Source organism: Perna viridis, chromosome 1, assembly GCF_037379345.1.
Source record: "Perna viridis isolate PV_CMFRI_1.1 ecotype Kerala chromosome 1, ASM3737934v1, whole genome shotgun sequence".
NCBI classification, from domain to species: domain Eukaryota; kingdom Metazoa; phylum Mollusca; class Bivalvia; order Mytilida; family Mytilidae; genus Perna; species Perna viridis.
Window position 1 is genome coordinate 65,295,048 of NC_142445.1, and position 13,431 is coordinate 65,308,478.

Consider the following 13,431-nt stretch of genomic DNA (forward strand, 5'->3'; position numbering starts at 1 on the left):
TTTTGTAAAAGTAAAAAATAAAAATGTGAAACTTGGTTGAAATATTGATTGTGGGTAGTAGAGCATTGCCAATACTTGTGAAGGCAAGTAAAATATGCTTTAAGTCGGAAAGATTTAGATCCTCGCCAGATTGGGTTCTCTCCTCTGCTCCAACTGACTGTTTTTCAAAAGTGCAAAATTTCACACAAACTTTAAGAATTAAAAGCTTGAACAAGTGAGCAGAAATAGGTATACTTATATTTTGATGTTTTTTTTTCTTTCAATAATACCATGCCCACTTACTTTTTCCAACAGTTTTAATGTGCCTGATAGTTTAGAAAACCAGTTTTTGACAGTTATTTTTGGAGGCACTCAAAGTTTATGATGAAAACTGACAATTTTTTTCAAAATAATACCATGGCTTCAGATTTTCATGACAAAATGTAATCTGTCTTTTTTCATAGATCTCCATAATGTAAGGTTTGGAAAAATATATACTTTTTACAGGAAAAAACGTTAGATTTACTTGTTTTGAGTCTAAATATAGCTTTATTTCCGCAATTTGTCTTAAAGTTATCTCTAGTGACCTTTCTATAGAGTGGAACCTTAATTGTATAATGTACCAGTGTTTGAGGCACTCATTTTGGTCAAAGCTTTGTAATTTGACAACTACAATATAAAAGTACATATTTGTCACTTCCTCGACAAGTTATAAAGTTGGGGAAATAAAGAGAAACAATGTTGATACTGTCTTTCAGTTCCTTTTGTTGGAAACCCTCCTTTATTGTCAAGTTTAAAAAGAATTGTATTGCAACTGTTCTGTCACATGCACAAGTATACCCTGATATGTTACTATTTTCAGTGAATATAAGCTTGAAACGTTACAGATGTTTGTTTTAGAAACCTTATAAGGAAATATGCTAAGGGGATGATTTGACATTTAGATGAGTCTGTAACTGATGCAAAGCTGTTAACAAGTAGATTATTTTTTTTAGATGAAAGATAAAAATGTATGGTATTGTTAACTTTTAAAAATGTTTACCATGCAGTCAGGTTATTAAGCATGTCGTACACATGAACATCCTGAAAGTCATAATTTTACATCCCTTTCTTTGACTTTTGTATTAGCAAGCAAGTGGTCACTGCTGCAAAGGGCTTGTGTGTGTATAAATCACATGTTTGAGTTGTCCCCCCCACCTCTTTGTTAGTTGTCAAGATACAGGCCAGTAATGTCAATAGAAGCCTTCAACCAGCAAAAGTGGGTGGTTACTTGCTTATCTTTTGACAGCTATCTTCAAAAATAGGTGAACTCTTGCAAAATTTTCAGCAGTTTACCTGCTACTTTTTTCTTTTTTTCCTGCTACTTTAAATACTACTGACATATCTGCAAGCAGAACAGTTCTACAGAAATAATAAAATATTGACAAATTGGCAGAAATAAAAAATGGTTTTTATTTTCAAGTTCTCTGGTTCTTACACAAAGGAGAAAACAAAACCATAAAGAAAGGCCAATAGAAAGAGTAATGGGTCAGTGACCCAAAGGTATCTTTTGAAATAAAAGTTTAGGACAAAAACCTTGTTTACTCAGTATATATTTTGAGAATAATTAGTGGCTAAATAATGAGATTTGTGTCTATCAGATCAAATCAGATATTCAGTCATGATTTTGGGGATGGATAGGGTATTGCAGTATTGGCTGTATAGTATAATCAGTAGCCATAAATGTATTTAAACTCATTAGAACAAGTAATGACCTACCAGTACCTTGCCAGACTTTTCTTTATCATAAGGCCTCCATACAGATGTACAGGTGGAATAGGATGTAAAAAACTGCAAGAGGAAGACTAATATGAACTGCCGTAATGGCTGCCTGTTTAGTCATCATACTTTAACATTGGTGGCAATGTTTGGCAAAAATATAGGATATAGTTGTAGTGAAGAGTGGACATACTTATAGTACCTGTATTTACTAATTATTATACCTTCCATGATTTGTAGGATGAATAAAAAAACTTTTGAAAACTGTAAATATAGTAATTTTGCATGGGGGGATTTTCGCAACATTTATGGTTAAAAATATTCACCATTATCCATGCTTCAGTAATTTTCATAATTTTTTTTAAGATGTCATAAAAAAAATTGGTAATATTTAATGGCATGATACTGTTTTGGTCATTCCTGGTAGTGTTATTGTCTCCATCTGTAGACATTTTATGTCAGAACAATAAATCAAGATATTCATTGATCACCTCAAGATGCCATACCACATAAAGCTGGTTCAGATTAATATTCAGTCTTTGAAATTAAGGTCAGCCCGCCAGCCAATGCTGGTAAAAATAAAGGTGGGCTGGCAGAAATTTTGCTTCCAAGCTGATGTATCCTATATAAAATTATTTTCAGAATAAGAGTAGGGGCTTGTTGTCTGAAGTACTGCTGTTAATTATTCAGCCACTCTGTCAATTTTATTGATATTTGATATTGTTTTCATCAAATTCTTGATCCCAAATTTCTTTTTTAAGTTATGGTCATCCTTTTGCCATTCAGTAATAAAATCAGTTGTTTATTTTTTGTGATCAATTAGCAAATTAAAACATTATCAGGTTACCATGTATCATTTCCTAGTATCAGAATTCAGTGATTAAATTGGCATGGCTTAGGGAAGATTTTGAATGAAATCTTTGACTTATTGTTGACAGTTTCCATGGAAATGGCAGTTTTATGGCACAAGTGTTAATTGTAAGGCATGTGTTCTTCAGATTTGTGGGACATTTATAAATAAGAAAGCATTCTCTATGTTTGGTCAATTGTCTATGGATGTTATCCTGTGATTGGTTCAGTAAGTACATCTCCCGTTTAATTTGTATTTTAATGTTTTGGTCTAGTACTGATTAGTCAGAAATGTCAAAGCATTCTGATTCAGGATTTTGATAAATGAAAAATTTTATGTCGGTTTCATTTACCACTAAAAGTTAATGGATAATCAATGGTAGACTGGATTACTTGTGGAAATATTGAATTGTTTTTATTAAATAATTATTGATAGACTGATTTTTGTATAGTACAGAGTTTATAAGCTAACAAGGTAATTGTCCAAACCTTTGGCAAGAATGATCATTATTTACACCTGTTTTTCATTTTTTTAAACAGTTTTTAAGGCGTCAAGTTATACAAATAATATTTTTGCAGAATGATGGCATTTATTTGTATTTTTTGACTAAATATGTATAACATTTTTTTTCTTCTTAGTATTCATGATTTGATAGCTCTTAGCAGAATAATTGATAGGTAGAATTCTGTTCAGATTCTTAAATTAAAAATATATGTTAACTATAGAATATTTCATGAATCTGAGGGCTGGCATACAAGGTTTGTATATAGTACAAGCATGTATTTGATGGCTGGCATACAGTAAGAGCATCATCTGAAGGCTGGCATACAAGGTTGGCGTACAGTACAAGCAAGTTTCTGAAGGCTGGCATATAAGGTTGGCGTACAGTATAAGCACGTTGGACTATTTGTTGTCATTTTGTTATGTCCTTAATTGAATTTGTCTTTATTGATATGTTAAAGTTCATGTCATCTCTGCTTTCAGACACAGACACAGACAAGTCTGGGGTGGCTGACCAAAACTCTCAGGTTCCAACAAAATCATCTACACCAGTAACAAGTGAGACTGAAGTTTCACAGTGTACTACCATTACTACACAGGCAGACATAACACCCATCAGTAGTAGTGCTGATACACCAGGTAAATATTCTGATTCATTTTGTTCCTTATTTGTAAATTTCTGGTTTTTTTTTTCTATTTTCTTAGGAAAAGCTGGTTGAAACTTGCCATTTTTTTGGCTCTGCAAATTGCTTAGTTTTTTTAAAACAAAACTTGAAATATAATTCTCATACAGTTATATGTACTGCATGAACTACAAGACCTTACTTAATGGTAGCACCTACCCTGAATGTATATTTTCTAGGGGAACTTTTATTAATCAATTTATTATTACATACATATAATGATAATAATGCTAATGGAAATGATTATAGTTGATGTCATTTAAGGCAGCATAATTTTATTTTTCTAGATAGTGCATGCTTAAAATTATCTTTACCTGAAAAACTTTTATACAGTGGCAATTATTTTTTTCTTTATGGACATATAATGGTATCACCCTGCCTGTCGTTGTCTCTGTTGTTGGCATTCCTGAACTTCCATTTTTTTTACAATGACTTTAAGTAAAACTTATCCGATATTTTTCTTAACTCTCCTAGGGACATAGCAGAGAGCCCTTTAGTTTTTGGAGGTTTTGTCCTACTTGGGCTGAAAAGGAGGATATATGTTATAATTTGAAGTGATAGAAAATTTTACTGTTAATTTAATTTCTGATGATTTAGATGTCAGTATGTTCTATTTGAAACTGTTTAAAGGCTTTTACAGGATAGACTTATCTTTAACTGTTTTCGTGTTAAAAGATTACAAAATCAGGCATCACCCCAAAAAATCAGCTATTTTTAAGTTTTAGCCCAATTTTGGGGTAAAAAAATCATTGAATTTCTTCTGAAATTTTTCAATCAGATTTCAGATATTTCTTACTGTTTCCAGTTATAAGGGGCCAAATAAGGTCACATCCAAAAAAATAACGTTTTAGCTCACCTGGCCTAAAAGGCCATGTGAGCTTTTCTCATCACTTGGCATCATCGTCGTTGTTGTCCGTCCTTAACTTTTCTTTATAAAACTTCTCCTCTGAAACCACTGGACAGAATTTGATAACATTTGATGACAATCATCCTTGGCATGTTTACTTTCGAATTGTATCCATTATGGTCCCTTGCCAAAAGACATGGCTGTTTTTACTTAAAATAGAATAGGTTTTTGCCTATTATTTAGAAAACGAAAGCATATTGATGATTAATGTAAATTGATAAAATGTTCAGTATTTCAACATCTATTTTTGGTGCAAATTTAAGGAAAATTTGTTGACCCTTCTCGTAGATATGGTCCTTCAAAGTGTCATTTTTGACATTTTTATCAGTTTTTGCCTATTATTTAGAAAACAAAAGTAGATGGATGATTAAATTAAGAAAATGTTCAGTATTTCAACATCTAATATTTGTTGAAATTTCAGAAAAGTCTGTTGACCCTTCTTGGAGTTATGGCCCTTGAAAGTGTCAATTTGATGTTTTTATCAATTTTAGCCTATTATTTAGAAAATGAAAGCAGATTGATGATTAATAAAAATTGATAAAATGTTCAGTATTTCAGTATCTAATATTTGTGCATTATGATTGCTGGTAGTCTGTTCACCATTCTTGGAGTTATGGCCCAAGAAAGTGTCACATTTGATGATTTTAAAAAGTTTTTTCCTATTATATAGAAAACAAAAGCAGATTGATGATTAAAGTAAATTTGTAAAATGTTCAATATTTCAATATCTATTTTTGGTGCAAATTTCAGAAGAATCTGTGAATCCCTCTTGGAGTTATGGCCCTTGAAAATGTCTCATTTGACGTTTGTATCAGTTTTTGCTTACGAAAGCAGATTGATGATTACAGTAAATTGATAAAATGTTCAGTATTTCATTATCTTTTTTGAATTATGACCCCAGAAAGTGTTGTTTGACCATTTCCTCTGTTTTGCCTGTTGTTAACAAAGCATTTGACATGGTCATTTTTACTTGGAAGTCCTGTGACTTCTGAGTCTTAAAACCATCTGATGTCAGTCTAAAGGACTTCCGGTTGATAACCGCCTTAAAAGTACTTCCACAGCAAAATATATCTGGCAGATGAATATTTAAATGTATCAAATTGATTATTTCATATATTTGCGTTACCGTTTCTACAGTATACAGTTGAAATTATATTTTACATGGTTGATTGTCAAAGAAAAATTCAAATTCATGTATAGAAGTGTGAACTATATTTTGTTAATGCCTTTGATATCCATATGTGGATTCCACATGATTGGCCATGTTTAAAACTTAAAATAGGTTGGCAAGATTATACATTGAGATACAAAATAAAAACAAAATGAAAGGAAACAAAAAAACAAAAAAAAAACAAACTTTAAATTGAAATTTTGAATCATCAGTGTTGTGTGGATGTATAGTTCTAGTAAAAGTGAAAGTGCTGATCCCGTTGTAAAAAATAATCTTTTTGGAAATACTGACAGAACAAATTACCATCAGTAGATTATAAAGTTTTTAAATTACTTATAGATATCTCATGACTTATGAGGTTCAACGACATTGGTGCTTTGATTCACTAAATGGACTGATAGAGAAAAATTTTTGTCACAAATACCTTGACTCCCAATGAAAGGATTGATTTCAAATTTGGTGTCTGGCTTCATATAGATGGGGCATATGTTGTAAGTGAGTTTGGTTGCTCTCCTAAATAAGCTTTCTGTACTAGTGGGGTTGAATCCCTTCTGAAAATTCCTGCCTGTGTGTGTTTATTTCTTTTTTTGTTTTTTATAAAGTTACAAGGATCAAAGGCATAGATCTTTGATTAGCATTCTTAAAGTAGAACATTTTTATTTTATTAATTGAATTTCAAATTTTGTGCTTTATTTTGTCCATAATGAACTGTAAGTCCCTATGCTCAAGTGTGTAAATAACTGATTTTTTTTCCGCATTCAACATTCTATGGTCATATCATGCTGTGCAGTGTGACTTCATTTTCATTTCTTTACTAATATTGTTTTTAATTTCAGTATTGACCACTGCACAGGCAAGGCCTATGGTATTTCCTACAACTGCTCCTGAAACAGGACAGACAGCTTCCTCAGAGGTTACTATGGATACAGTTGTTCCACCACCAGAGGGCATAACTAAAACAGATAACAGTTCAGTTCCTGACAAACCTGCTGTGATTGAAACTTCAATAAGTATGGACCTTATATTGATTAGATCAACATGTCCCATAGTTAGAACCAACTATAGCATGATAAAAATCAAAGACTGAAGTCTTCAAAGTCCCTTATCATCAAATATTCTTTGCCACTGATTTTTTGTTACTTTCATCATCCTAAATGGCAAGAAGGCGATATGCTCTAAAATGGGGTGACCTCCGTTAAAATCTTGATTCCCTTGATATGATTACTCTTTCATAACCATGATGACTGGAATGTTTTTAATCAATACAATTAGTTACCAGCAACCAGATTAAACAACTGGAAATGGGTATATATAGATATCGGGACCCTGATAATGTATATGACCTACATAGTCAATTGTAACAAGCCCCTTGGCTTGAATTTGAAACTGGGTAATATTGCATAAATTCAATGCTTACCGATCATTTCATCTTTTAATATAATCTTCTTGTTCTAAAACAAGCTAAAAACACACATAGACATGTGTATGATATTTTTTAAAAGAGGTACATTTTAGTCATCTTTGGGTCACTTATTGACCAAGGAACCAGATTAAATAACTGGCAATGAATATTTATAGATATTGGGCCCTGCTACTGTATATGACCTATACAGTCTTGTAACAAGCCCCTGTACCTGAATCAGAAACTGGGTAATGTTTAATGCTAACCAATCATTTCATGTAAACTTTCCGTTCTCATACAAGCAAGAAACACACTTAGAACACACGTGAATGATATTTAAGAGGTACATTTTTATCTCATATGAAGCTAGAACTATGACGCTATGGTGGTAAACAAGGCACAGATCTGCAGCTTAGCGTGGAGTAGTAATATATAATTATGCAAATCCTATGCAAATATAAAGTAACTGAAATTATGACTGCAAGAAGTCACTAACAATGTTAGTGACTTAAAAAAGGTTGATACAGAAAAGATGTTCTAGAAATGGCCATTTGCAATTGAGAAAATTTGAAGTTGCTATATACCATGATTTAAGAAATAGTGGCGCTCTCTAGGAGAAGTGAACAAAACATGTATGTTTTCACAGAAGAAACAGATACTTATACTCGTTGATGATCAAAGATTGGGTTATCTTTCACTCGCTAAGAGACATTCTTGGTCTTTGCACTCATTTTGTTACGCTTCATTTCGTGAAAAAGACTTTTGAATTTCTCAAACTCATGAAAGATAACTGGATCTTTAATCTTCACTCATATAAGAACCAATTATTCTTCTAAAGTCTGAAGATTGGCACAAATATGTACATGTCACAGTAGCAATAATGTCTTACTATTAGGTACTTATGACAAAAAAATACATTGTGACCTTTAGAGGCATTTGTTACTTAGATTGGCAGTTGGAATTTTTTCCTCACTGTAAGTGTTTCATAGACAAAGGTTATAAGACTGGAAATTTTGGCCTCCCTTTCTTTGTTTTTTCATGTCTTATTTGTACTTTTTGTTCCTATTCAGTTCTTTTATCTTTTAAATGTGGCCACTTATCACTTATTTATTATTCATCCCTGTTTCCTATTTTCCTGTTTTGGCTATGTACTGGGACTTTGAAGGGTCTGATTAGTCGTATTTTCCTGTTTAGGCTATGTACTGGGACTTTGAAGGGTCTGATTAGTCCTGTTTTGATGCTTTGGCTATGTACTAGGACTTTGAAGGGTCTGATTAGTCCTATTTTCCTGTTCAGGCTATGTACTGGAACTTTGATGGGTCTGATTTGTCCTATTTTGATCTTTTTGGCTATGCACTGGGATTTTGAAGTGTCTTGATTTCTCCTATTTTGATGCTTTGGCTATGCACTGGGATTTTTTAGGGTCTGATTTGTCCTATTTTGATGCTTTGGCTATGCACTGGGATTTTGAAGTGTCTTGATTTGTCCTATTTTGATGCTTTGGCTATGCACTGGGATTTTGAAGTGTCTTGATTTGTCCTATTTTGATGCTTTGGCTATGCACTGGGATTTTTTAGGGTCTGATTTGTCCTATTTTGATGCTTTGGCTATGCACTGGGATTTTGAAGTGTCTTGAGTTGTCTTATTTCGATGCTTTGGCTATGCACTGTGATTTTGAAGGGTCTGACTTGTCCTATTTTGATGCTTTGGTTTACTTTGCTGATATTTTGTTTTAGTAAAAAAAGCTCTGAATTATATGTTATACTCAGTACTTATTCCCATTACATAGAAAAAAAAAATCAAATGTTAAAAAGTGGTAAACCAAACCACAAACTGTAGATGTCACAGGAATTCTATTATGTGAGTTACAGTTTTGCAGTAGTATAGTGAATTATCTTACGGTCAGTCTGTGGATACATATTACCTTCTTATATGCATTATATAGTGATTAGTTCATCTTTTTGTTGGTCTGCCAATGTTTGTTATGATTAAATTGACATCTGTTTTAACACATTATATCTCTTATGGAAGTAATTGTTAATTTTGTTGTCACTTAAGGGTCAATATTCTCATGACACATTTTAACACGGTGTATCTACTGTGGAGTTTTATTGTTAAGGGAGAAAAAAAACTATATATGAGTAAATTTATGATGTATAATTAAATAGATAGCAAGTTGAATCATTTTGAAAATCATAATAATTTTAAATGAAATGTATGCAACAGTTGTGAGAGATATAACAAGTATAGTTCTTACAGACCTACTACTGTTACGTTTGTGTTTACTGTAACATCTTAAAAATCTGAAAAGTTAATTCTTATTGTGTTGCACCCTGATTTATCCAGGATTGGCTCTGTTTCTGCTTTATTTGTTCTAGCAATGTTAATCTTAGTTTAGGAAAGCTCAATTTGTTCCCATCTGCAAGCAGTGTGACTGTGCTTTAAAATGAGGCAATGTGATAAAGTTTGTTAAATAAATAATGACTGGAGAGCTGAAAAAAGAGGTCATGTGCTTTAGTTCCTATTTTGCTCCTGTTGAACCCCACATCTAGTAAAAAAATGGCCAGAAATGGACAAAAATTACCATCTTTGAGTAACAGACCCATTTTACCACGTTGGACCACACACCCAGTGATCACCCATCTTTAACTTATATATAACAGTCAGCATCAGTATCATTGTGCAACTAATTTGTATATAATTTGTATAAATTTGCAGAAATTCAAATTCTAGACATTTTTTTTTCAGAATGATTCAACACGACAAGGGTTAGTGGTATATAAGAATTTTTTTTCGATGCTCTTTTCAGAAATTGAAGAACAGGCTAAAATAGTGCTAACAGAACAAAGTGTCAAGAAAGAAAAGAAGGAACCAGAAGAAGTTTACCCAGAGGGTTTTGAACCAATTCCTATGAATGAACCTGACTTGTCATTACTACCTAAAAAAAGTGCTTTGAAGGGAATGGGAGGTGGGGATGGTAAACATGGAACTCCTGTGTCCCGAGATAAAAACGATAATCATTCACATGTGAACTTTTCTCACATTGATGAGATAACAACTCCTCAAATTTCTAATGTGATAAGACATCCTTCACCAAAGCCTTCACCCAAATCTACACCATTATCTAGTGCCAGGCCAAAACTTAGAGGAGGGTTACCGTAAGTAGATTTATTTTTAGAAAATTTTATCTCGTATTTATGAAATAAGGAAAATCTTACATTTTGTGGTATATTTTGTATAGTATTTCTTCATCTTGCTTTCATGCAAAGTAAAAGTATGATTTATCTTACACAAATGAGGTTATCCAGACTCTGGTATCATTGAGACATCACAACATGGAAGTTTTGGAAGAGGAGTGTCATGCTCTTAGATTAACAGTAAAGTCTTGATGTCTTAGATGTAAATGACCTAAGAATTGTAACATTGTACCTAGTTATGATGTTAGTTTTAAATTTTAAAAACTTAAATATCTGGAAAAAAAACACTATTATGGTTTTATAGAGACTGTCCTTGTACCTTTTATAGAACATAAAGGGCATACCAGTACATGTACTTGAAAAAAGGGAGTGTTCTGTTTCTGTTATAAATAAGAAATATGTGAAATGTTATTTATCAGAAAAAAAAAACCTACTAGATAACTAACTTTGAAGTTACTAGGTTGAAACCTTATCACACTGATAATTATCTTATTTAGAAGTTGCTATGAAAAAGCAGTAACAAGAAAGCAAAATTTATTTTCACTTTTGAGGTCTTTTAAAGCTTACAATTAAAAACAAAATATTAAATGGTTGTAAGGATTAAGAAAAAAAATCAACATGAGCAATTAGTGGAAAAAATTTTTATACATGTATTCATAATCTTTTTTTCAATTTCAATCCAGAGGCTTAATTTTGTTATAAGCTTTTTTTTTTTTAAAATGAAACCTGAATCATTTGAAGACCTGTCTAAATCAGGCACTGTGTAAAGTCCCTTTATATCAAATTTAATGTAGTTTGAACTTTAGAATACCAAACACATGGCCAACTGATAAGAATACTGAACATGTGGCCAACTGATTATAATACAGAACACACAGCCAACTGATTATAATACAGAACACACGGCCATTTGATAAGAATACCGAACACACGGCCAACTGATAAGAATATTGAACACAAGTCAATTTGATAAGAATACCGTACACATGACCAACTGATTAGAATACCGCATGCACAGCCAACTGTTAAGAATACTGAACACACGGCCAACTGATAAGAATACCGAACACAAGGCAATTTGAAAAGAATACCGAACACATGGCCAACTGATAAGAATACAGAACACACGGCCAACCGATTAGAATACTGCACACACAGCCAACTGATAAGAATACAGAACACATGGCCAACTGATTAGAACACCAAAACCAGGGCCAACTGATTAGAATACCGAACACCTGGCCAACTGATAAGAATACCGAACACACGGCCAACTGATTCGAATACTGCACACAAAGCTAACTGATAAGAATACCAAACACATGGCCAACTGATAAGAAAACCAAACAGAGGGCCAACTGATAAAAATACCAAACACACGGCCAACGGTTTAGAATACCGAGCACACAGGCAACTGATCTTAATGGGGCTTTGTATTAGAGTCTTCACTGTATTATCAATCATGTCACCGTGTTTTAAACTGTTGACAAAGTAGATCTTTTCTGTAGATTTTATGATACCAAAGGTTTAATGTGATAAGTTTGACTCTATGATACTCTAATAATTCCATGTTTTTAACTAATTCTATGTTTTAACTCTATTAACAGACATTTCACAACTGAAAGCAATAAAGAAAATGTACCTATTCCTGTTGCCATGCCAACAGTTCCTCAATCTACTACCCCTACTACCACGTCTTTCCAGAGTGATGATTCATCGTCAGATGACGAAGAAATTCGGTATCGTGATGATGAAGAAAATGAAGAGGATGAAGAAGAATATAGTAGTATGTGCTGTTATTTGAAATTATTTTTTATTTCAAGAATATTAGATTCTTACAAGTGTCCCACTTAATCAAAGATCCAGAATTTCTTACATGAGCATCTATTTCTTCCCAAATATGCTGCATTTTCTGGGCAGTTTACCTAAAGTCAGGGAGAAAACTGTCATTATCTCTACAAATGTCTTAGTTATGTTACTTTGCAAAATCACAAATACCCTCAGCATTGCTATTGCCTTTGTAAACATGGTATTTTATGAACCATTTGGCAATATTTGATTGGCTGACTATGCCATATAAGACATATATTATTCTGCCTGGAATACTGTATAATATTGGAAGGTCCAGGACCAGATTATCCTGCCTGGCATATTGTATAAAATTGGAAGGTCTAGGACCAGATAAGCTTAATGTTTCATAAAGTCAATATTACATGCTTTCTTACATCTGTTTTAATGAGATGTCTGATATTTTTTGTTACTGCCATTTCATAAGTCCTCAACATGATAATGTTGGTTGAGGACCCTAGCTAGTTTGAAATCTCTACTGGTATGCAACACAAAAAATATTAATCCTGTGATAAATGTTGAAATATTTTATGCCCTGTAGCCCTGAAGGGACATACAGTGTTTGGCCTGTGTATGAATAATAGGATAATTAATTGGAAAGAGTGGATAACCAAAATATGATCACGAGTGCCGAAGAACCCCTAGATTTAACGAGTGTGTGGAACTTCTTCTGCGCATGAATTAAATCTTAATGCATTCTTGGCACGAGTGATCATATTTTAGTTACTCACGATAACCAATTGATTATCCTATTTATTATATAGATTTCCTCCATTATTCATTGTTATTATCAACACAAATTAAAATTTTGTGAACGGCAGATTGATATTTGTGGTGTGACGTTTTGGTGGGAGAAAGCGCGAGAGTGAAATTATTAAATTTATTTCACAGTGTGAATTATCGAAGAAAATTGCACTGGGAAAAATTGGTAAATCATTTCTATCTATATAATAAGTGTATATATCTTTCTTTTCAGGTTTACAAATGAAGGGCTTTAAGAATTATTTAGCCTGTATATGAAATGTGTATGTCTCTTTCACTTCAGGTGTACTTTTGCATCAAGCTTGTTTTACTTCAATTATAAATTTACTTCATCATGAAACTGTACACACATGTGTCTCATATATATGTTCAT

The 13,431-nt window shown here is 32.7% G+C and overlaps 1 protein-coding gene across 6 annotated transcripts in view; it reads left to right on the forward strand.

Annotated features, from left to right (window-relative positions):
- Positions 1–13,431, forward strand: part of LOC148629881 (phosphatase and actin regulator 1-like) — a 58,222-nt gene that overhangs the window by 36,237 nt on the left and 8,554 nt on the right. For all 6 annotated transcript variants that reach the window (XM_088558947.1, XM_088558954.1, XM_088558966.1 and 3 more), the window contains 4 exons: positions 3,572–3,727; positions 6,686–6,859; positions 10,061–10,409; positions 12,056–12,234. In XM_088558947.1, the coding sequence (XP_088415073.1) occupies positions 3,572–3,727; positions 6,686–6,859; positions 10,061–10,409; positions 12,056–12,234 (858 nt within the window). The remainder of the gene's footprint in view (positions 1–3,571; positions 3,728–6,685; positions 6,860–10,060; positions 10,410–12,055; positions 12,235–13,431) is intronic.